This window comes from Gavialis gangeticus, unplaced genomic scaffold, assembly GCF_001723915.1.
Source record: "Gavialis gangeticus isolate Ggan-Ray unplaced genomic scaffold, GavGan_comp1, whole genome shotgun sequence".
NCBI classification, from domain to species: Eukaryota; Metazoa; Chordata; order Crocodylia; family Gavialidae; genus Gavialis; species Gavialis gangeticus.
In genome coordinates, this window is record NW_017729001.1 from 10,901,639 (window position 1) to 10,926,524 (window position 24,886).

General features: G+C 42.2%; 1 protein-coding gene across 2 annotated transcripts in view; it reads right to left on the minus strand.

Moving 5' to 3' along the window:
* GCN1 (GCN1, eIF2 alpha kinase activator homolog) overlaps nt 1-24,886 on the minus strand; it is an 89,212-nt gene that overhangs the window by 9,641 nt on the left and 54,685 nt on the right. The window contains exons 31-56 of one of the 2 annotated variants that reach the window (XM_019506784.1): nt 24,392-24,462; nt 23,327-23,492; nt 21,974-22,168; nt 21,400-21,646; nt 20,606-20,727; nt 20,189-20,303; nt 19,639-19,818; nt 18,881-19,101; nt 18,107-18,175; nt 17,749-17,887; nt 17,439-17,635; nt 17,054-17,196; nt 16,135-16,252; nt 15,793-16,008; nt 15,015-15,179; nt 14,461-14,622; nt 13,884-13,976; nt 13,488-13,631; nt 10,958-11,227; nt 9,921-10,034; nt 9,202-9,432; nt 8,313-8,506; nt 7,544-7,658; nt 5,335-5,431; nt 1,691-1,839; nt 394-501 (exon numbers count right to left, since the gene is read on the minus strand). In XM_019506784.1, coding sequence (XP_019362329.1) covers nt 394-501; nt 1,691-1,839; nt 5,335-5,431; nt 7,544-7,658; nt 8,313-8,506; nt 9,202-9,432; nt 9,921-10,034; nt 10,958-11,227; nt 13,488-13,631; nt 13,884-13,976; nt 14,461-14,622; nt 15,015-15,179; nt 15,793-16,008; nt 16,135-16,252; nt 17,054-17,196; nt 17,439-17,635; nt 17,749-17,887; nt 18,107-18,175; nt 18,881-19,101; nt 19,639-19,818; nt 20,189-20,303; nt 20,606-20,727; nt 21,400-21,646; nt 21,974-22,168; nt 23,327-23,492; nt 24,392-24,462 — 4,041 coding nt within the window. Of the gene's footprint in view, nt 1-389; nt 502-1,690; nt 1,840-5,334; nt 5,432-7,543; nt 7,659-8,312; nt 8,507-9,201; nt 9,433-9,920; nt 10,035-10,957; nt 11,228-13,487; nt 13,632-13,883; nt 13,977-14,460; nt 14,623-15,014; nt 15,180-15,792; nt 16,009-16,134; nt 16,253-17,053; nt 17,197-17,438; nt 17,636-17,748; nt 17,888-18,106; nt 18,176-18,880; nt 19,102-19,638; nt 19,819-20,188; nt 20,304-20,605; nt 20,728-21,399; nt 21,647-21,973; nt 22,169-23,326; nt 23,493-24,391; nt 24,463-24,886 lie in introns of both variants that reach the window. The other variant, XM_019506786.1, reaches the window with a different exon arrangement.

Here is a 24,886-nt window from a genome sequence, read left to right on the forward strand (position 1 = left end):
ATCTATGGATGCAAGCCAGAGTTTTGGTCGCTTTACTAGCTGCAGCATCACATTGCAGGCTCATGTTCATATTGTGGTCAATGATGACCCCCAAATCTCTCTCTTCCGTAATGCTAGCCAGTGTAGCATTGCCGAGCCTGCAAGGATGCTGCAGGTTTTTTTCCCCCAAGGTGGAGAACCTTGCATTTTTCGGTGTTAAACACCATTGGGTTCTCATCCGCCCATTTGCTGAGCCTGTCGAGGTCAGCCTGGATCGCCTGCCTGTCTTCTGGTGTGGATGCTTTGCCCCAAAGTATGGGGTCATTGGCGAACTTGGCCAGTCCACTTCTGACTCCAGTGTCCACATCATTAATGAAGATGTTGAACAATATGGGTCCAAGGACAGAGACTCACCTTAATAAAGAAGTTGGAGAGTTTCAGGGGCAGGTTCCCTCCTTCTGCTTCTATGTGATATTTCATAAGAAAGCCCATCCCTCTGATACCACTAATGGCAATGGGAATCTGTAGTACAAAGAAATGGTGCATATTATATTTCTTACATAAGCATCTAGAGGCCCCTATGTAGGCCCTACAATATGATCCTTATGGCAACTCAAAAGAAGAGCTTGGAACATACCTATGATGGTCACTCAGCCACAAACCTTCCTCCTAAAATGACAGTTTCTCTATCCGTACTAAACCTATCCACTGATTACCTGAGCGCTTTAATAGGGTGATGTGACATGTATTTGTTCATATTAGAAGCTGATTTGTTAATTTAAACAACTTTCACTAAAAGTAATTTTTGGAGGAAAGAGTTATGAATGGTTCTGTGATGCACCTCCCAAACATCCTCTGGATTCAGTATATAAACCACAGAAAGAAATCTCAAATTTAGACAACCCAGAACAGTTTCGACTTCCTACATACAAACACACGCCAATAACTGCAGAATAGCAGGAATCAGGAGACGTTCAGAATACTGTTCATCTCTTTGTGGCTCAGCTTTCAAAACAAGCTGAGAGACTTTGGTGCTTGTTTTGTTAGGTGCCTCATCAAGTTGCATACTGGGTTGTATTAGCAGGCATGTCTCTTGTAAATCAAGGGAAGTGATTTTCCACATTACTGGCACTAGTGAGGCCTCACCTGGAGAACTGTGTCCAGTTTTGGGTCCCACACTTCAAGAATGATGTGGACATTTTAGAAATAGTCCAGCATAGAGCAACAAAAATGATTAGGGGCCTAGAAGACAAGACTTCTGATGAAAGGCTGAAAGAGCTACGGTTATTTAGCCTGGAGAAGAGAAGACTTTGTGGGGAGGAGGCAGGGAATTTGGTAAGTCTTCAAATACCTGATGGGTGATTACAGAAAAGATGGAGATGGGATTTTCTCCATGACCATAGGGGACAGAATTAGGAGCAATGGTCTCAAACTGCAGCAAAGGAAATTAGGAGATTAGGAAGAACTTTCTGACTGGAACAGGCTACCTAGAGAAATTGTGGAATCTCCATCCCTGGACATTTTCAAGAGCAGATTAGATAGATGTTTGACTGGGATGGTTTAATCAGGGATGATCCTGCCTTGAGCATGGGGCTAAGCTACATGACCTGAGGTCTCTTCTAGCCTTACTTTCCTATGATTTGCTCGGCAAACTTTAAACTAATTACAATGAAAGAGACAGAATACTCATGAAATAGCCAATAGTGCTTACCCTGTCTGCCGTGGCATTGCTGAAGATCATCTCCTGAACAGTGTTATAGTATCTGGGGAGACAGAGTCTGCTGGGAGCTACATTTACAGCCACAGACAGTGCGAGACTTCGTCCATGTCTCACCATCCAGTCAATTCCAGAGACATCAGCTACAATGAGAGGAACAGAGTAGTAGTGAGGCCCCCTTCCAACCACTCTACCTGATCTAACTGAGCTCAGTCACCTATTTCATGTCCATTTGCACAAAAGGAAATACAAAGCTCTTCAGCATTGCTAAGCACTAGAGAAATGCTAATTAAAACCTAACATTGCTGCAAGGAGGTGAAAGCCATTCTGAAGATTTGGAAGCTAGTGCTAAGTGACTTTGTGCTTCTGATGATTTCCATTTGATATAAACACATATCCACTTACATGTGTGGAGACTCTTGCCATTGGAATTTATGTCTACATTATGAAATCAAAAAGAGGGGGGAGGGGCAGCTACTGGAAAGCAGCTCGTGGATCCCCATTTTAATTCCACAGAATGGAATACTATAATATGTCCCAAACCATTAACAGCTCCTAGAAAACCAATGCTTCCAGGAGATGCAAACAAAGGAGTTAATGCGCCAACCACAGTCTGAAGAGAAACTGGCAGGTTTAGAAAACCAAACTGTTTTATAGAACCAAAGGTTTCTATAAAACCTTAATTTCTACAGCATTTTTTAATACCTCTATCAGTTTAATATGCTAAGGCCTTAGCTGTACTACCATTCAGCTCTGCATCTTTTAATTGTATTCCAATCAATTCTGGAAGCCCCTACAGGTATAGCTTGGCTGCCTCAACTCCCAAGAATAACCCTTGAGCCTCCATCTCAAGGAATATTTCCACAACCAAAATAAATCGGCTTCCAAAAATACTTCATCCTTTGACAACATTGTGGAAAAGATCAACCCCTCAAAAACATCAGATTGGACACCTCACAGTGGACAAAATTCAAACCTTGACCACTATATTGACTGCTTGAGGAAAAGAATGAACAATGAAACAATCAACATGCCAACGTAACAACCTCTCCCTCTCAGACAGAAGGGCCACAGAATCTCTAAGATCCAACCACACAATAGTAATAAAACCAGCAGATAAAGGAGGAGCTATAGTTTATCCTTAACCATGAAGACTACATTAAAGCCAACAGACAACTCTCTGACACCACCTATTACAAAAAAACTAGAGGAAGATCCAACTCCCCTTTTCACCTTAAAACTCAAAACCAGCATCAAATCATTTCCATCTGAACTGCAAGAAAAACTACTGAACTTGATCCTCGCCCACTACTGAACTCAGGGACTTTTTACATGCTCCCTAAAATCCATAAACAAGGGAACCCAGGCAGACCTATCATATCCAACCACAGAACCCTAATTAAGGAAATATCAAGTTTCATCGAGTCCATCCTAAAACCTCTTGTCATTCAAAGACTGAGTTTTGTCCAAGAAACAACAGACTTTCTACAAAAACTTAAAAACAGAGACTACCTTCCGAGCGACACCCTCCTAGCCACCATGGACATTACCAGCTTATATACCGATATCCCACACCAGAGCGGCAGCCAAGCCTGCCTTACATACCTACAAGAAGAACTTAGAGCACAGACCTGAAGATATTACTGAACTTATACATTTCATCCTCACACACAACAACTTCACTTTCAATAACTAACACTTCTTCCAGACCATGGGCACAGCTATGGGCACCAAAATGGCCCTACAATATGCCAACAGTTTTATGGGCCACCTGGAAGAAGAATTCCTCCAGAATTGCACCAAACCTATGCTATATTTAAGATATGTAGGTGACATCTTTACCATTTGGACCAAAACCCTGCAATCTCCGATTGATTTCCATCACAAATTCAATAATCGTTACCCCTCCACCAGACTCTCTCTTGAATACTCCAGCACCAACATTTCCTTTTCCTATGATCAATATCCAGAATGGTAAAATACAAACCACCATATACAAGAAACCCAGACCAACATACATATCTGCACAGAACCAGCAATCACCCTAAATACACCAACAAAGAAGTGATATACAGCGAAGTCCTCTGATACCACTGAATTTGCACCCAGGAGAACGCCTGTGATAGTCACCTCACAAATCTCAAAAGGACTTTCACTCAACAAGGACACTCCTCCAGAGAGAAAGAGCCTTTTGAAACAGCTACCCAAATACCACATGAAGAATTGCTGCAGTACAAAAAGAAATCCCCACGAATTGCACACCATTACTTATGGCATACCATTCCTCCCTGGAATCTATATGGAAATTCCTCAAACAACTGCAACCCATACTAGAAGACCAAATTCTTAAAGAGATCTTCCCAGAACCACCCATCCTAGCCTTTAAACAAGCATTGAATCTTGCCCATCTCTCTTGACCAGAAACAAATTCCTATGGCCCAAAACACACCAAATGGATCCAGGTCATGCGGGACAAGAAATGTAAAACCTGTGAATATATCTCCACCACTCCCACAATAACTGCACTCCGAGAACCAGCATCATTCCTGGATCTTACACCTGCACCTCCAGAAATGTAATATCTCATCCAGCGCACTAAATGCCCTGATGGAAAATATGTAGGAGAAACCAAACAACAACTGCATACTAGAATGAACACGCACCAAAAATTTATCAAACACAAAAATATCCAATTACCTGTGGATGCACACTTCTCAAGACAACCACTCTCTCCAGTCTCTCAGTTCTAATCCTCAAAGGGAATTTACAAAACACCTTTTGTAGACAAACCTACGAACTTCACTTCATAAATCAACTGTCTACAAAAAAGTCATGGACTGAATACAGACATTGGATTTATGGCACATTATAACCTGCCTACCATCCAATAACCCTAGGTACTATCTCTACATTTTACCAGCTACATTATATCACCAGGTCAACATTCCCTTCTTCACCCACCTCCTCACATGCCTCACACTTAGCTCCTATGGCCTCTGATCCTCACTAACACGTTCGCATTTTCACAGACCTGCATTTTGCATATTGGCTTCTATTCCATCTAGAAGAACACAAAACAACAGTAGACTCTCCCTATGCTACCAGAAGGGTGTTTGTGCCTGAAAGCTTGCAAAGAACAAATTTTCCAGGGCAGGGTGAGAGCAGGACCGCAGAGACACTGCGCTGCCACCATTCACCATGCCCTTGCTCTGTGTCTGGCTGCTCACCAAGGCCCCCTCCCCCTGCTCCATGTCCGGTGACTCACCACTGCCCCCCCACTCCGCATCCAGCTGCTCACCCCCCCCTTCCCCTGCCCAGGGGGTACACTTACTAAAAAGAAGGCCACCGGGGGTACACTTATTAAAAAAGGTTGAAAACCTATGCCTTAAATCAACATAGCTACAAACAGCATGCCAAAAAATAATGCCAGAATCTACTGTGGGTAAGACAGCACACAAATCACTGGGACAATAGTGGGCAAAGATACAAGTGTGGCTCCATAGAGAGGTTCAGCTTCAGGGAAGAGAACCCAGAATACAAATCGAATTCTCTGGGTCCTGTCGCTGGGAATGACATACAATGCCAGGGATTTTTCCTGCTTAGTTCAGGAAATGACTACACCTATCTGCCAGACCTACCCAGCAAATGTTGTTGGAGAACAGAATTGAGCTCCTCTTCTGAGAGAAATGCACACAGCTCTGCTAGACAGCCAGCAGATGCCATGCGGGTGGTATCCTGACAAGGCAAAAAAGGAATAAGGTAAAGATTAGGAGTTTGCTGTGCACAAAAAATTTCCACTGAGAACAACTGACAAAAAAGCTATGAAAAGGAAACAAAACAAAATGAAAGACAGAAACTTGCAAGCACCCTCCTACCATCTTTTGTCTATTTTAATCAACTCCAAGTTTTCTTGTTCACTGTAAGGTAATTTAAAACCAAGTCCACAGACAAAATACCCAGATAAGTGGAAAGCATAGCAGTATAGTGCCTACATTAAAACACTGTGTGAAAAATAAATGGTTTTCACCTTCATGAAGTTTTTCCACTTGTGTGAGAAATGAAGCATTAATGCCTGCTGTCCGTCTGCAAAACCCCATTGCTATTGGCTCACATGGCTTGCTTCAGAACTTTTCACAGTTACAGTTACTTTGCCATGCTAACGGCACTAATTTGCCATTATGTCCACCCAGACCTTGACATTTATATCACTGAACCACACGACTGGGCTGCCCAGATGAAGAGAAATGTGAGAGTCACCACGGAATGTAACTTCATGTTTTTAAAACCTCGGATTCCAGACTCAGGATGTAGATCAATATCCAGTGAAACTGATAGAGAAATGATAAAGTTGCAACCCTTATTTCTGCATAATTCTGCAGCAATACAGGTGTAATAAAACAGTTGTACCTTCTACCATGTTTCATTCAGAGTCAAAGTTAAAATGATCTAAGCAAACTGTATCACTAACGGATCAGATAAAGGTTAGATTGTAACAGCACACTTGCAAACTGCAAATCCTCCTGGCATTTTAAAGCAATTAGAAAGAACATTTGTCCACACCAGTGATTTTTCAACCAGGGTGCAGATCCTTTCAAGGATGGCATTGGGGGGGGGGGCCTAAACAGTATTAGCACTGTTAGGTGTGCAAACATGATTCACAAGGTCAACCCAGAGATTTCAAATAGAAATTCATAGTGTTAAAAACATTCTACCTTCTTGTGGTCTTTCTGAGTTCTTTGCAACAAAAGAACTGTGCTATTGTTTTTCTAGTTAAGACATGAAGAAAAAGTAAGAGCTGGCATTTTCTGGGGTGTGTTTTGAGCGTAGGAAGGTTCAGAACCACTGGTCCATACCCTCCATGTTATAACCTGTATGATGCAGACCATGCTGACTTAAAGTTGGATAAGTTCTTGGTCAGTGAAAATGAAACCACAATGAGGTCATCTTCATCTTGAGCTGCTCAGACTCCCAAGCCTATGGGCTATGTGGCTTGCAGAGCCATGTCATCCAGTCTACCAGGTGCCCCATAGGCCCAAAAATTTGGCAGTGGGGGTGGAGTGGTAATGCTGTTACCCTGCTGCCCAATTTCCAGACCTATGGGGAGCCGAGCAGGCCAGACAGTGTGTGGCCCTGCTCATTAGATAGGGCATGCAGGGCTGGGCCAAGGAGGCATGGGGCTGGATATGGGCACACAGGACTTGATTCAGGTGCACAGGGCCTGGATGGCACGAGACCCAATTAGGCATGCAGGGCTGGACTGAGGTGGCACAAGGCCCAATCTTGCAAGCTGACCCAGTGAGGGTTCTGTCCCATGGACTGGCTCCACACCACTCATCCAGCGAACGAGGCCAAAAGGTTGAGCACCACTGATCTGCACTAATTGAGAGCCTAAGATTATACATGTGCTTTTACAGTCAGATGGAACATATCCTCTTGTCTTCAATCTGATGCTAAGTCTGTAGTTTTCCATTGCTTCAATAAACATAATAAGAAACTGGAAATCAGCCCCCACCTCGTAGAAACACAGAGCTGCTACGGAAACACTTATTCAATAGATTTTAAGAGTTATAAAAATTGGCCAGGAAAGTATCATATTCTTGACTAATGTTTGATTCTCAGCAACTGTACTGGAAGGTTGCAAAGTGATTTCAGTTCTTAGAGATTAAGTTCAGTTTAGCAAGCAATGCATAGTTTCAACCTTCTTTTACATAAGCTTCGCTCCACTGTATTATTTATAAACTCCTCCAGGAACCTATTTTAGGAAATAATTCTGTTGGAAGGTTCAGAGTTTAAATTAAAAACAACAACAACAACATATGCATGAGAAATCCCTACGGTTCTTCGTACCTCATCATGTCCCAGCATTCCTAGAAGCACTGTGCTAATGTTCTTCCTAATTGCTGCATCCACTTTTGCACCAGCTCCTTGAGTTACAAATCGCAGAGCTTGCAGCATTGTGTCTCTGCAAATGAACAACCAGAAGTTACAGTCAGAGGCTGCCATTTTTCCCTAGAGAAGAAACCAGGTGTCAGATGCCTACAGAGGATCCACACAAAACAATTATTGTATGCACGTGCTTAAACTTGAGAATTTCAGTTTCTCTCCGTGACAAAGTTCACCAGTACTGAAGGAAACTGGCATTCCGTTCTTACTGCTGGAAAGTTTTTGACCATTTACAAAGATAGATAATTCTCTTCAGCTTATTTCTGATTTCCTGGGGAGCTGTGCATTTCACTGACAGATATTCTTGGAACGAAGAGAAAAGACCCACCAGGTCTATACAGATTAAAACAAAGATTAAGAGATAAAAGGATGGAGTCCTTCAGAGAATTCATGCACCTACCTTCTTCTCTATATTCTATTAATCTATCATGTTATGACTCATGTTATGATCTAATTGGGGATGGTCCTACTTTGAGCAGAGGGTTGGACTAGATAATGTCCTACGGTCCCTTCCAACTCCAATTTTCTATGATTCTATGACTGTTTTAAAAACATTTCATTTTTAAGGACCCTCATTCCACTACTGCTAAGTAATTTATTTTATAAAGTTACTGCTAAAGTAACTTTAGTCCACTACTGCTAAGTAAGTAACTGCCCATCTTCCAAAACTTACCTGATGCCAGAGTCCTCACTGGAACGGATTCCATTCAATAGCTCAGTAAAGAGAGGATCAACTTTAACATGGATGACAATCAATTTACCAAGAGCATCTGCAGCCTTAAGGCGGACAGTACGGTTTGAATCTTGTAGTGCCTTGATGAAGGTAGTTTGCAGCTGAGGCAGGAATGGTTTCAGGGCAATTCCAACCTGTATGGATAGATATTGGGGGTAAGGAGGGGAAATCACTTATATTCAGGTTTGAAACAAAAACCAAGAGGAGTATGGCCTCTTCTAATAGCTCTCAGGTATACATGATAAAATCAGCACTAGTTCAAATCTCCATCACACACAACTAGAGGATAGAAAACAGTGAAAAGATTGACTACAACTGTCAGAAAACAGAAAATTAAACATTTAGGTCTGTACTGGGTTTACTTTCATGACTTCCCCACCTATTTTAATTTTCTGTAGAATTAGATACAACAAAACACTCAAGGTTTTTATGCTGATTATACAAATGTATTATTTTAACAAAAGCACAATAATTAAAAGCTGGGGTATTTGGAAAATGTTAACTCTGGACCAAGTTTATATTTGACACAAAGGGAAAACAAAGCAGCACATTTACTTCCAAATATCTGGAAGAGGAGTCAGTTTTAATGAGGCTCCTGAAAGGTTTGGTGACAAAAGTACTGCTTTTTATGTAGGCTGGAGGATGCTGGAAGAAAAGTCATTTGAAGGGCAGTTCCAAAGCATCAAGTCCAAACCACAACATGTTCCTGGAATGATTTATGTAGGTAACATGCAATACACTGGCAGTTCTGAATTCAATACAATGCTATGAAGATAACCTTGGAAAAAGTTCTCAAACTCCAAGGTCTGTCAGTGGCTTTTAATCTTACCTTTGCTAAGAGAAGGCTTAATGTTTCAAGCAAAGCCACCTTGACATTCCAGCTGAATCGATCTCCCAAGATCCGGATGAGTGGTCCAGTAATGCTCACCACAGAGGGCTTCAGGGCTTCCGCAGAGGTTAGTTTAATAACTAGTCCTAAGGCTTTAGCAGCTTCCTCCTTCTGCTCAGGGTTCCCAGTCAGAACCCCCTCCCGCAGCACTGGAAGAATGGATGTCACACCCTGTTGGGGAATTAAACAATTCAGAAGCAAAAAATGCACAAAGTGCCTAACTTTACTTTTCCTTTCACCATTCACTGGAGCAACACACTTGATTTTCTCAGTGTTCCACTGATCTCCTATTTGTGTCATTTCTAGCAAAAGTATTTTTACTCAGTTTGATTTCAAGCACTTACACCTCACTTCAAACCACTTGCTGCTTAAGCTGTTTTCAGCCTAAGGGACATGGCAAAAAGTCCCGTGCCATACTTCCATGAAAACAGGTAATTCATGACTAATATGCATTAGAATTGTCCAAATTTTACTTAGGACTATCTAGGGTATCAAGCACATGCAACAACACACTGACAATCTCTACACCCGTCAGTTTGGAATGTTGTACTATCTAATATTCAATAAAAAATGCAGCAATTAGTTTTTTGGAAATATAAGATGGTATCACTGTGATGAATCTCAGCTGCAAAACCACATACTCATCTTATGTCATTTACCTTCTTTGGAATACAGAATCCTGGCACGTGTTCTCCTTTGGCCTCATTTCCTACAACCCGGATGTCCCTGTGTAGATCCTCAATGAGGGCAAGCTGGTTCCCAGCATCTAATTTCTGTAGGAATAATACAAAAGATAAAGACTGGATAGCAGCTTGATTATATAATTCTGGTTGCACTTCCCAAGAGATAAGCTGCTGCCACTTTTATGCCTGTTTCTTCCCAGTATCTGGCTATTCACTCATACGGATTCAATCTAGTGCAATCCTTTAAACAGCGAATCTCAATCTAAGTGCCATAGCACCCTAGGGTGCCTTGAGATCCCTTCAAGAGTGCTGTGGGGTGCTGTATGTTAGCACTATTAGGTTTGCAAACATGAGCTGCTTGCAGACATTTAAAAAAACAAAATAAATAGTGCCTTACTTTTAACTCTGCACGCTCCCACACTAAACCCAGCCATTCCCAGAAGAGGCATTGTGTTAGTTGGAACCAGCTCGCCTGACATCTGGACAGATTGGGCACTTTGGTGGGGCTTTTTTGGTGCTTTTATCTAATAGGTGATTGGCTGATTGCTTAAATTAAAGCACCATTTTGTTATGGGTTTTCTTAACATCTGCTGCAAGCAGCCTAAGAACTGGAATTTTTGGAGGTGTGTCTCGAGTCTATGGAGGGTACTAAGTCTATCCACAGGTGCCTCAAGTCTAAAAAGGTTGAGAGCTACTGCCTTAAAAATACTTTCATCTTTATAATAATGGCCTGACCTCCAATTAAACAGTGGGCTTACTTTTAGCAGTGTTTTATCAATCTGTTCCAGGGGTGGGTAATTATTTTGGGCAGAGGGCCGCTTACTGAGTTTTGGCAAGCCATCGAGGGCCGCATGACCGATAGCCCAAGGCAAATTAATATTAATTTTCTAAATTTTTTAGGGGTCCCGCAGGCCGGATAGAATGGTCTGGCGGGCGCCAGGCCGCATTTTGCCCACCCCTGATTTATTCCCTTCTAGCCTTTATCACTGCAACAACCTCAACCCATAGCTCACCTTGGTAATGGAACTGAGAGCATCCCAGCTTTCATTCAGAACCACAGGGTTGACATCATTAAAAAGTCTGAGCAAGCCTGAGACCAGGTTCCTGAGATGACCAGTATAGTCTGCTTTTGTCTTGGAACAGTAGATGTTTAGAATGACCGCTGCTGCCTGCCTCATTCCCACCTCAGGGCTGCGAGTGGCTTCTAACAGATCCTCAATAATAATCCTCTGTCCAGCATCGTCTTCTACAGACAGAATTACAACCTGGCAATTAGCCATCTCCTTAAAAAAAAAAAAACCAGGATGAATTTTATATTAACTTTCAACCAAAGAAAATCCACACTTGTCTTGCAATGTTTTGCTCCCCATTGCATCCACTAGGTAAATTGTATATAAGAACCTACTAATTCCTGAGCATGGAAATCAGTCAAAGGCCCCCATTATCATAGTTTTACTGGCATCAGAATCAACGTGATTAATGATGTGGACATTGGAGTCAGAAGCGGACTGGCCAAGTTCACCGATGACACCAAACTTTGGGGCAAAGCATCCACACCAGAAGATAGGTGGGCAATTCAGGCTGACCTGGACAGGCTCAGCAAATGGGCGGACGAGAACCTGATGGTGTTTAACACCGAAAAATGCACGGTTCTCCACCTTGGGAAGAAAAACCTGCAGCATCCTTACAGGCTCGGCAGTGCTACACTGGCTAGCACTACGGAAGAAAGAGACTTGGGGGTCATCATTGACCACAAGATGAACATAAGCCTGCAATGCAATGCTGTGGCTAGTAAAGCGACCAAAACGCTGGCTTGCATCCATAGATGCTTCTCAAGCAAATCCCGGGATGTCATTCTCCCCTTGTACTCGGCCTTGGTGAGGCTGCAGCTGGAGTACTGCGTCCAGTTTTGGGCTCCACAATTCAAAAAGGATGTGGGGAAGCTTGAGAGAGTCCCAAGAAGAGCCACGCACATGATCAGAGGTCAGGAAAACAGACCTTATGATGACAGGCTGAGAGCCATGGGGCTCTTTAGCCTGGAAAAGCACAGGCTCAGGGGTGATCTCATGGCCACCTATAAGTTTATCAGAGGTGACTACCAGTATCTGAGGGAACGTTTGTTCACCAGAGTGCCCCAAGGGACGATGAGGTTGAACGGTTATAAACTACTGCGAGACAGTTTTAGGCTGGACATAAGGAAGAATTTCTTTACTGTCCGAGCCCCCAAGGTCTGGAACAGCCTGCCGTCAGAGGTGGTTCAAGCACCTACATTGAACACCTTCAAGAGCAAATTGGATGCTTATCTTGCTGGGATCCTATGACCCCAGCTGACTTCCTGCCCTTTGGGTGGAGGGCTGGACTCGGTGATCTTCCGAGGTCCCTTCCAGCCCTAATGTCTATGAAAAAAAAAATGTCTATGAAATGCCTTATTATGAGGGTATTTCAGAAAGTACCAGCAATTTTAATATAAAACCATTTTGTGTGCAACAATCATTTACTGGACCATATCACTTCTCTATATAGTCATAAATGATGGGTGCCATCAACAATGCCATCATCAGCATTCCCTGTTGCTCTGTAGCTTCCCACTCATTGCACACAAACTGTTATTTCAAAATTGCTATTAGTTTCTGAGACACCCTCACAGTAACCCATTTTTAGTGTGACTGGTCTTTAGTAAATGACAAGGCTAATTCAGACACTATGGATTGAACACAATTTTTGAGGAGAAAAAAAGTGTCACAGATGAGCATCTCTAAACCCAACAACTGCCCAACTGAGAAAAGCCATATTAGCTCTCCAGGTGCTAAAGCTATATATTTTATATACAATATAAGTGACTACATTCTGCTGCATCTTCAGTGTAGCTTCATCCCTCAGAGACCACATGGCCAGGTATACATTGCTTCATCTTGATCCAAACAGTTCAGTGGTCTGTATCACTACACTTAAAGTCAGGTCAGCTGTGGGCACTGCTGGAGAGCCATATGGCAACCTCTGGGCTGGGAGACCAAGAGATCAGCTAACAGACATGTAAGGGCAGACAATGAATGGGATTATCCATAACTTCCATTTCGTTTCACCAATCCAAACAGTAAAAAAGAATAAATAAATCATAGCCCTCAGGCATAGAAACACTAGAGACCAACTATGAGATATTTTTGAAGTCACAAGAAGTAGAAGCAGTCATAATTGAGAGACGAGAAGTACTTTTATATTCCCGCATATAATGCGCTCATTTTGTAATATTATGGTCAAATCCAGTTGACTGGACACATAGGTGGTTCTCCAGAATCAAAATGGATACAAAAACTTGTATTGCAGTAGGCCAAACCTATACTTATTTGAAACATTAAGGTTTGGGTAGTAAGTACTTCCCAACCACAACATACTGCCAGTCAAAACAGCAAAGGGCGGAGGGCTTAATGGACTGAAATAAAGTGTACAGTAACAGAAACACTGCTTTTATAAATGAACTTAAAATACTGCCCTAAGATGGCCCCTCTAAAAAAAGGGTGAGAGGGGAGGAACTACACTACTTACCAGTTGCTCATCACTGGTCCCCAGCTTCTCTTTCAGTGCAGACATCATAGCAGGTAGGATTACAGTCAGGTGCCGGGTCAGTGCATCACCTGCTACAGATGAGAGGAAGGCTAGCACTCGCGTGTTCACAGGAGGAGCAATTAGCTAAGGGAAACAAGTTAAACAATAAAAATTTACTCCAATGAGATTTTGTCAAAGGATTCTCACTTAATACAAAAGTCACAACAATTCTTAAACACAGACACATTAGAAACCAGTGATAATTAATGCTTTTAGAAAGTAACTGGCAAAGAATTTCAAGACCGTTCCCTATCTTTGAACATCAATACAGAAAATGTTTGAGGGAAGAAAAAATGCCATCACCCTGCAAAATGTTAGATGTGTTCCTCAACTTACCTTTGGCACCAAGTAAGGCAACACTACACGGCTCTTAACAGCCATAACTTGCTTAAGACCATCCAGAGCAAATTCAGATGTCTCTTCAATGTCCTAAAGAGAGAGTACAGGAAGTTAACCAGCTTGTTAACCAGGATCATTTTGTTCAAAGCAAACTAGACCTTGTTTCAAGTGACAATTTATGTGATTAACATACACCGATTAGAGTCCCTCCATCTGAGGCTCTCAAAAAATTTTACAAATCATGAAGCAAGCCCTCCAAACAGGTCAGGACACATCTTCATAATAAGGCATAAAAAATAAGCATATCACCGAAGTGACAGTGGAAAACTGATGCAGAACCAGCCATATACTCTTATGTTTTAATTTAATTCTGTTCTTTAGCCATAAAACCATTCCTCTCCCTCCTGCAGAAAGGATGAGTCCAAAGAGGAAATGAAATAATTAGACCTATCATTCACCTAAGCCCTAGCAGGACAGATCAACTCCTCCTTCAGCCTCTACTGAGAATTTCAAAACCCTGTCCCACAGCAAGATTTCTAATAATTCTGTTTTCTAATGTTTGAATCACACTTACCAGCTGTTTCAACAAAAATGGCAAGATGTCTTCAAGCGCCTGGTGTCCAATAGTTGAATGCAACTGTTCAAATGTTTTGGCTGCAGCTTCTCTGACTTCTTCAAGAGGGTCACAAAGAGCTTTCCTCACTGTAGGAACCAGAGACACTGAGAAAAACAGCACCTACAAGATACACAGACACAATTACAGGACATTTAACCATGAGAGCCAAAGCACAGCTGCACCTCAATAGAGCAGCTGGAAACATAGAACTAGCATAATAAAAATAAATTGCTATTTATTTTTAGAAAATTAGGATTCATTTGTATGTAAACATCTGTAATATTCCTTGGAAATAAAGGAGTTTTCAACTACTGTAGCTTATAATGTGAAGAAAGACTATGTCATTTTAGGATTGTAATATATACACATTTTTACACGCACACACACACTTTTCACCTGGACAGTAACTCCATGAATCAGGTTTGCTACTATATCTTCATGCTCTGACTACAAGGTATGCATTTTATAGCATCACAGTGGCCAAGTAATTTCCCCTCTGGAGTTTAACTTACTGCATCCCTGCTTGTGGATTTCATGATCTCACTCAAACCAATGCAGACACCTTCCCTCTCATCACTCTTCTCTGATCGCAAGCCCTCTTCCAGGATAGGGATAATTTCTGGGAGGATTTTTTCTCCCAACTTTCGGACAAGATCTCCCAGAGTTCGGGCTGCAATCTGCAAAAAATAACGCAACAGTCACTTTGAACAATTAGAACAAACCAACTAACTGGAACCGTCTATTCTATGAAGAGTAATAGTCCAAGAGACCTACGACTCTGTACTCCAATCCACCACGGTACTTCAGTTACAGTCACCATAGTTAGATACATTTTATGTGCTATGTATATCATCCATATTGCTGCTCTGTACTAAATAACCAAATGAAGATTGTCACTTCATTTTTAAGAGCAAAAACATCCAAAATCCACAATTTCTGTTTTCTGCTTCATGAAGCTTAACAAATTAAATTCATTTGGGTAAAAAAGAAGCACTATTTGCTGGATACCAATATGTCATATTTAAGCCATAAGCAAGTGATCACTCAGAGTCAGAAAAACAGAAATGGTACTGCTGCTGTGGTAAGAGAACTTATCCAAGAACAGTTTATTTTCACTGCAGTTGCCTTGAATAAAAAGGGAATAAGGAAGGGTGACATCCTTCTGTTAAAACATGTTAAGTTACTGATAGTTCTGGGGCAGCTAATAGAAGTGTTAGCCATAGTCTTCAAACCCTGGCTATAAACAGAGTAACCTGAAGCTGCAGAAAGTAATGCATGTAAAACACTTACTGATCTCTTGTCTGCACAAGTACTGGCCAAGAACCCTAGCAAAAGACCAAAGAGAGTTGGTAAAATTTCACGCAGCGTGCGAGGTGTGTTTGAGACCACAATCTTCCAGACATGCAAGGATGCCTGACGAACTACCAGCTGGGTATCAGATCGGCCCATGTAGAGCCCTGCTAGAACTCTGTTTCGTCGTTCCACACCAAGAGCATTGATAATAGCCTGAAATAAATAAAAGAAAAATCACTGAAACCAACACTGACATTTAAGAGGCACTGCCTATCCAACAAGTCACTCCAATAGGCTCTCTCTACAGATGGAAAGCAGCAGACAACAGCAGCACTTTACCTTGTTTGACTGGGCTGTTCCAAAGTTGTCATCCTCTGAGGCGGTTTCTGTTGTCATTTTTCCTGTGACACCTGAGATATGGAATAGAAGATCCCCAAGGAGCTGAACTGAGCTAAACCTGACAAAAGGGAGAACAGTGTTACATGAAGAAGAAAGAAGTCACCTGTCCAAACTGCCTGCTACTGCAAACACCACTGTGGGTGAAAATGTCAGTGTGAACAACTATGTGGGGTGGCATGAAAGATCATTATGTCAGTCTGACTGAGAAGGGGCATTGGAGAGAAGAAGGGAGGGAGGAAATTCCAAATCAAAAACAAGATTATACAGTTCTCAGATGGGGGCAGAACATCAGAGATTACAGTTTAGCCTAGACAGACAAGAAGCAAAATACAGCCACTAGGTACAATCATTTGAACATAGTTAATGTCTATAACAACACAAAGATACACCTGGGATACTACATGACTGCACTTCGAATACCAGCCATTTTGTACAACTGCTGCACTGGACATCACTTACTAGCTCTGATCAGGGTTCATTTACTTTCAGTTTCCATAACCAGTGGAATGTTTGCTCATACAGCAACTGAAAAATTAAAAGCTGTATGTCAGTGTTGGGTATTACCATAGAAACTGCTATGGAAATGCATTTTAAAATAGCCATCTGGTTAAGTGATCTAGTAGGAGTGTATTACACTATCAATCTGGAAGAAACAGGTTCTATATTCTAGCACAGGTTCTTGCTTTTTAAGCTGGAGTCCTACCCAGGCTTCAAACTTGGCCCACAAATGGACAGAGTCCCTGTGTTTTAAAGTAGCTCCTATGCTCCCTTAAGAAGTATCATGGAGATGCTTCAAATCTATCCTGTCTTTCCACTGATGGAAGGATGATGGCTGCATGATTAAAAACATATCTCCTACCTTATTCTCCAAAGGTCATCAAAAAGGCCTTGCTCCAGCTGAGGCAGAAGAAGTGCAATGGCAGTTTCTGCATACTTGCTTATGATTCTCTGTCCAGCACGAAGGGCAGTGTCCCGCACAAACTCATTCTCATCTGCCAGAGCCTAGACACAGAGAGATGACAAATGTGGTATTTTCTATGTAGAAAACAAAAAATGGCACTTTGCTTCTGCACAGTAGAACATGTTTCCTATTTCTCAGCCATTTTCAATAAGCTACAGCACACTGAATCCCCTAGGGAGACCTGAATACAGTTCCCACGTCACTGAAGTCAAAAGATTATTTAAGCAACATTAACAGAATTAGCTGTGGACAATGCTATACAAATCTGATCTCAGCTACCTACCTTAAGGATGCATGGTATGATTGGCCCAACGTAGGGAGTGAACTTGTTTCCAAAGGTAATGGGTAAATAGTTGAACATCATGATATATCCATCCCGGACATGGGGTGCAATGTCCACTTTGCTGGCAGTAGCTACAATTTCTGGCATAAGTTTCTCCAACTTTTCTACCCCCAAACCAGCCATGACTTCAGCCAGACCTAAAACACAACACTGTGTTACAGAACTAGTCAACATGCAAGTGGCTAGTTAGGCCTAACTGATTTAATGCCAGAAATTCCAACACCATTGCTCAGGCACTTGTTGCCCGCACCTTGAGCAGCACCAGATCGATCCACTGAACTTTGCTCATATGTCAATGTCTCCATCAGCCAGGGCAGCAAGTCCTCAAAGCATGACTCTCCCATGCCCTTCACCATGGCTCCTAATGCCTTTGCAGATACGGTACGTACCTAATGGGTAATAAGATAGAAGTGCAGGATTTCAACATACCCAGTCATAAACAAACTCATCAGAACAGACACAGAGGTTACCTCCTCCAAATCACCCTCTTCACAGCTGCTCTCACAGTTCTAACTAGACTACTGAGTGAAAGATTAGCATTTATCCTAATTCATCATGCTGAAAGATGAGTCATACTAAACTAGAACGGTTACTATACCAAAACTCACCTCAGGTACAGGGTCCAACAGGGAGGCTTTCAGTCCAGGGGTCACACTGGGCAGGTAAGGAGCCAGATCCTGAAACAAAATACCCAGTGAGTAAATGCAGGATTCAAAGAGAAAACTAAGCTACAATCTCACCTTCACCTGGTACAGCAGTAAGATACAGGTCTACTATGAGAGCATGACACACTGCCTACACAGCCAAGGAAGTAGATAAATTGATTCTAGTTTCCCACCTTGCTTTACCAAGCATTATCACACCACCCAGTCCTATGCTCACTCTTAACTTAACTTTTTGTTTCCTAAAGTAAATTTGACCTCTTTTCTCTTATGGAAGAGAGGGCAACCAGCAATGAATGAATCAAATAATCTTCAATTCTCACTTAACTCAATTTCTACCTCTGTTTTCCTTCTGTGAACAAAGTGAAAATCCCCTAACAGATTTCTGGAGCAATTCTCATTCAGTACAATTGTTTATCAAGTCTTCTCCAAGACCTTTCTGGGATATACACCTAGCACCAGCATTCAATGGTAGATCAAAGTAGAGAGTTTAAACATTTATAGCCTCAGCCACTCTAGGATTTTTCTTTTTTATCTCTACAGACATCATTTGATCACTTAATGCTCACATTTAGTTCAATGAAGAATCTGAACAGTTCCTCTAATTCCTACTCAAAGACCCAAAGACAATAAACTATTTTCAGTGTTCTGCTCTGCTAGCTCACTTTCGCTTTAAGTAAAATACAGATGAGGATTGGGGAGCTTTCCCCAGCACAATACCTTCTGATCAGTCAAGGAGTACATATTCCCAATGATCTGTGCAGCCATTTTCCTGGTGTCTGTGGAACGATCTTGAAAGGCTCTCTGAACAATGGGCATGATGAGGGCCAGAGATGGCGCATCAATGAAGTGGACAAATTTGGTATCCAGCAGGGTCTGCAGGCACTTCTGGGTCTTTCTGGATGGATCAGTGAGTGCATCCAAGAGAACCGGGGCAATTGCTACATATTTAGAAATGGGGTAGAAAAATGCTTTGTTTGTAACACATTGTCAGCTCTGGCCACAGATGGTATCCTCACACCCACCCAAAATCCTAAAGGATGAAGGAGAGAAGCAGCACAGGAACAACGGGAACCCTACTGAGGCCAGCTGACAAAACTGAGAGGAATATTCAGAAAGCCTTTAAAGGGGAGAGTTGCCTTGGAATTTTCAAGTTAAACCTTTCTAAAAATGGATCTTTTTAGTCAGGTCTCTATTTAAATTTGGGAGCAGTGATTCAATGCAAACTGAAAGAGTCTGAGAATAAAATGCATCATGGTGTTAAATCAATCACAGATGACCTGATTATGTTTCATATGTAGTGCAGCAGCTACCTGGACGCAATCAATTCTCTGTTTAAATATAGGAGCAGTGATTCAACGTGAATGCAAACTGAAGGAGTCTGGAAATCAAATATATTATTATGAATGAAGGTCACATCAGGATAGTGGCTGAACATTAGAAACACAGAAACGCATACACAATCATCAGGTTCTTACCCAAGATTTCTGGATTCCTGATAACAGACCCAATCTGTCTGAGTGCCTGCTGTCCTGCTTTCTGTACTTTTACATGGGAATCCGTGAGCACCTCAGTCAGTTTTGGCACAATATTTGGCAAACAGGAAGAGAGCTGTTTTGGGGCACAGTAAGCCATAGCTCCCAGCAATTCCACTGATCCTGAATACAAAATGAAAGAAAATTCATTTAGTGGAAAAGGGATTGGCAAGGAACTAGTCCAAGACACCAGAAAGCGCAGATTTTGGCTGAAGTTTTCTTTTTCTTTTTTAAAGCTACTGAACACATTCAAACATGCTTGCTCTTCCTGCTCTTAGGCTACCTCTTGGAAAAACAGAACATTCTGCTTATGTGAGGTTTGTGGACAACAGGTAAATAAAGTATTTATTCAGAATCTGTATGGTCAGCAGAAGTCCAATGAAAGAACAAGGTAGCACATCATTTGCTGGAATGAAGAAATATGCCAGACAAGTCAGCATTTCAGCAACCTTGGAGTTCCTGTGAGTTATATCAGTCAGACATTAGCCCATACCAGCTTTGGTTCTCCAAGAGTCCTCCTCCAATGCTGCAAGCAGCGATGGTAGAACCAGCTTCACGCCATGAGCACTTAAGTTGCTCATTACGGCCTTGGCACAGTCATCTGCAGCCTCAAAGAAGAAAATAAAACATTTATAACCTACTTCATTGCACATTTTCTCCTACTCTTTTGAAAATCCAATGGGAACATAGCCCTGGTGCAAAACAATTTCTGTCTATTTTTATGCTGGTAGTTGAGAGAGTCGCCCCTAACCATGAGATAATGCCCAACAGAGGAAGATGCTATGGGTTAAGAAGGAAATCAAGTTCTTCTAGCCTGCAGTTCACATAAGAGTTTGCTGCTGTTTGGTTTAAACAGTCAAAAAGGAGATAGATCTTTCATACTACTCCTGCCCATGTCCCTCTTACTCACCTCTCGTACGTACTGGTTCCCATCTCCAAAACAAAGCAGTAAATGTGGCAACACATGAACCACATAGGGCTCAAAGAGCTTCCCGAGCATGCTGCAGAGCATTTCAAAGGCAAACAGGGCCCCTGAAGAAACAAAGCATAATTAGGAAATAATCCAGAACTCGGAACGGGGTGGTAAGCAGAGTTCAGGTTGGTCTATGATCTAATGACTCCTAATGTTCTGTGGGAAACTCTGGCCTGAAAACCTGCTGCCTTTTATTTTCTTTCCTTGACCCCAACAGAAGTGCTGGCTATGAGACTCAATTTCCAGAAAATGCACAGAGCCTGACAGCATTAAACATATGGTTATGCTCAGTGTGAGGGAAGGAGACAAAGACAGCAAACATCCAGAAATAAATGCAACTGAGAGGCCTTATAAACCCACTGGCCCTTTGGATTAGATAATGTCCTATCCTGCCTGGCAGGAAGCAGGAGCCTCCCTCTCAATGCAGCCTTCTGGAATAGGAGTGGGGAGAGCTAGCGCATGTTCCAGGCACCAGAACTCCTCTATCTACTGTGCTGTGATTGGGAGGGGGGTTAAAACACCATACAAACGAAATCAAAAGCTAATTGATTCTTCACTCTAACAGTATTAGGAGAGAGATAGAGAAAGATATCTAGGAGCAGGAATTCCTTTGCAAGTCAATCAGTTCTTAAGGAACTGGCTGAAAGACAGAAACGAGCATGTCAGGTATCAGAGTCACTAGACCAAAGAGACACCTTCAAAGTTTGGAGAGAAGAGCGCCTGTCCCTCACCCTCTCGCCGGCGGAAATTCTTCTTATCCTGGATGGCATCAGTCAGAGTGGTCATCATCTCCTGCTGCTTAAGAGAGAGGATGCCAAGGCCTTTCACCAGGCCTGCCAGCCCATAAGCAGCACCTCTGCGCTCAGCATACTTATCAGATTCTAGGAGCAGTTGCATTAGCTTCTGTATCATTCCACTTGCATCCTCTTTAATTGCAGGCACAAGGGGTGGTAAACAGCTTGCCACAGACTCCTGGACCTGTGGAATAACCCACCAGTCAGCAGTTTACCAGGCAGATCACAAGAGGTATGTCACTAGCAGAATTACATACTCCCCAGTTCACATGATTAATCCACCAGGCTTCACCCCAAATAACAGTCTTCAACTTCTTGTATCTGAAACTGAACACATATTTGGTCTAAAATTGTATACGCTTAAAGAATACACATTCCCTTTAATTGCACAGTACTCTGCTGTGCCTCTATCAGTGATATCCAAGCACAGTGATAACAGTGAATGATGACAGCACCTACAGTGTCAGTTAACCTGCTTCTACTTGGCTCCTGAAATTCTGAAAGGAGGTACCTGTTGAGATGGAGTAGACAAAGCTGTTATCAGCTTGGCAACGATAGGTTTCACTTTAGGGTCGCTCTTATCCAGATGTTTTGCCAGTGAGCCCATCAGAATGACCACGCTCTGTCTGACGGCATCATAACTGGCATCATTTGGAGCAATTTTCAGGAACTTTTCAAATACTGGCAAGAGACAGTTAACATTTTCCTAAAAAAAAAAAAAAAAAGGAAAATTTGTCACTAGAGTCCAGAATGAGGCCTTCTGTGCTGTGCCCCTTCTCAGAGGCAGACTTCCTCATCTATATAATTATGAGAGACTGCATTTAGTATTTAAGACTATATGCTACCCTACAGCAAGAGTAGGCAGCCTATGGCCTGTCAGCCAGATTCAGCCTATGGATTTGGGAGGGCCTTAGTAGCACCATGCAGCAGTGGGAGACTTCAATGGTGGGGGCTTTTACCACACTGCAGCCAGGTGGCAGGACGGAGTGGCAAGAGCAGTGGCAGTGACAGCAAAAGCCAGGTACTAGCACCAGTTCCCCTTGAACTCAAGCTTGGTCATTCTGGCTTGCTACCACAGAAAGGTTGCCAACTGTTGCCCTACAGACTACAGATATTTCCTGCCAGTCTGCTAACTATAGCGTGCACTATATATTAGTGTCCACTAAGTGGGAATGCTAGTTTGAATGGCAACCCTTATGCTCTTTTGCCCTAAATTAATAAGAGCTGGGAGTAGAAAAAGGAAAAATGCATCTTAAATTTCTCCTCTGCGGATTAAGGAACAGCACCAAATAGTGGTAAAAGGCTTGCAACTCAAGTTCCAAGCATCCGTGCTGTGAAGCTGGGCTTTGAATTTGGTAATCAATTTTTTCCTGACAGATCTCAGTGCAAAATACCAGAATTTTTATTTTTATCATTCAACATAGACCTATAATGCGCCATAGATTAAGATGCGGGCATTGTGAGACTCAAGAAATGCAAGTTATCCACATGTGATGCCTTGTCAGATACAGGCAGTTTCATATGGTTCTCAATGCCTCACATTAATGGCACTTACACCAAGCAACAGGTAAAAGATTTTTATGGGCTGATTCTGGTTTTATTATACCAATTTTACAAACTTTTGTCTCATCACTTAAATAGAATTACTCCCCATTCACACTGGTATAAGTGATTCTTGGTCAGGTACTAGTCACTCTTAGAACAACTCTGAAGATACACTAGAGAAAGAAATTCCCCTTAGATGAAGACTTCCAGCAATCACTTTGCACAAATGACCTTTACAAATGCATATTCTTCAAAACAACATCTAGGCCCTCCTATGTAATTGTTCCTATTTGGAAAGGAATGAGACCTCAGGATTTACCTTGCCATGGGTATTGAGTGTAGAAAGAGCTGCATCTAACATGCATTTCCGGACGTCAGGGCTGCGATCATTAAGGGCATCCGGCACGAAGAACTGAAACAGGGGCTTCACCTGCGAACTATCCAGGTGCTGAGAGAGTTTGTTCAGAGCCAAGGCTATACCACACCTATACAAAAAGTGCATTATGTGTGAACTGGGTTTCCAGGCCTCACATCAGTGTAACCTGTAAGAATGTATTTTGTGTCGCTACCATACCTCCAGTGCAATATATTTCGATTTTTGAGAGAAAACACTAAGTAACTTGAACATTTCAGATCATCACAACTCCTGTACTACCTACATGGAGGGCTGATATCAGAGAAGGAACAGCCATTTTCTTGCTCAACATGCTACCACAGGTTCCCAAACAGACAAATCTGCTATTTATGCAGCAGCTTTTATCCTGAATGATGACGTGTTTTTACACATTTAACCAGCACATAAACCCCAACGCAAGGACTACTTCATCTACCACTAAAATACAGCAGCTATATAGTAGTGCTCATAAGCCCTAAAGCACAGATTAAAGGCAGGCAGTGAACAATATGTTGTCCAATTAAAACTGCATAGGGTGTCTAAGTAGGCAGAATGTAATTATCCAAGTTGGAATTTGTCCAGTTCGTTAAACCTTGCACTGCTATTCTTGAAACAACTGACTGAACACAGAACAGAGGCTGGGAATCTAGTGATACAAGCTATAATGAATCCTTTTACTGGGGAAAGATTCTGTTCTTGTCAAAAGGACAGGGATGACATTCTGAAGTCCAATTGTCTGGTGAATTTGAAAACATTCCAGAATTGAACACATAAGACTGTACTGCTCTGTCCAGTCTGTTCAGAGAGGCACAAATGTCCCCAGACAGGGGGAACCATGCAGTCAGCAGTTGGTAAAACTATCCACATTTTACCTCTCAAACACTTCCCTAAACCAAATGCTGCCCTCTGACCTACAACAACATGGAAAAGGTCTGAAGGATCTCATCCAGGCACTGTTGGAAATGAAGGCCTGAACCTGAAGGACAGTACCTTGCTTCCCACTGGTCAGGTGGCGATTCAGATATCACACGTCCCAAGGCATCCAAAACTGGAGGTGGCCTCTGTGGGAGGGGAGGAGAAGGGAGAAATAGAGCTGGTCAGTCAGAATGCTTCCCAACAGATATACACCAGCACATAAAAGGAAAAAAAATCAAGTTCTATAGCAGACGTTTATTACCAGCTTGCCCAGTTCCCTCTCCTTGGGCTACAAACACATAGATTCACAATGCCTCCATTTTACATCACAACTTAAAGAAACATCAGACATTTAACAACAACAGCAGAATGCAGCAGGGGAGTTCTGCACTTATGATGCTAATTTAGGAGTTAGGAGGCCCAGTTCTAAGTCTCTGCCCTGTTACAAGCTTCCCACGTGAACACAGGCAAGTCACTCAGCCTCTCTATGCCTCAGTCCAGTGAATGCGGATAACAACATTCCCCTCATATAAAACATTCCCAAGCACTCAGACAGAACTGCAATGGGTA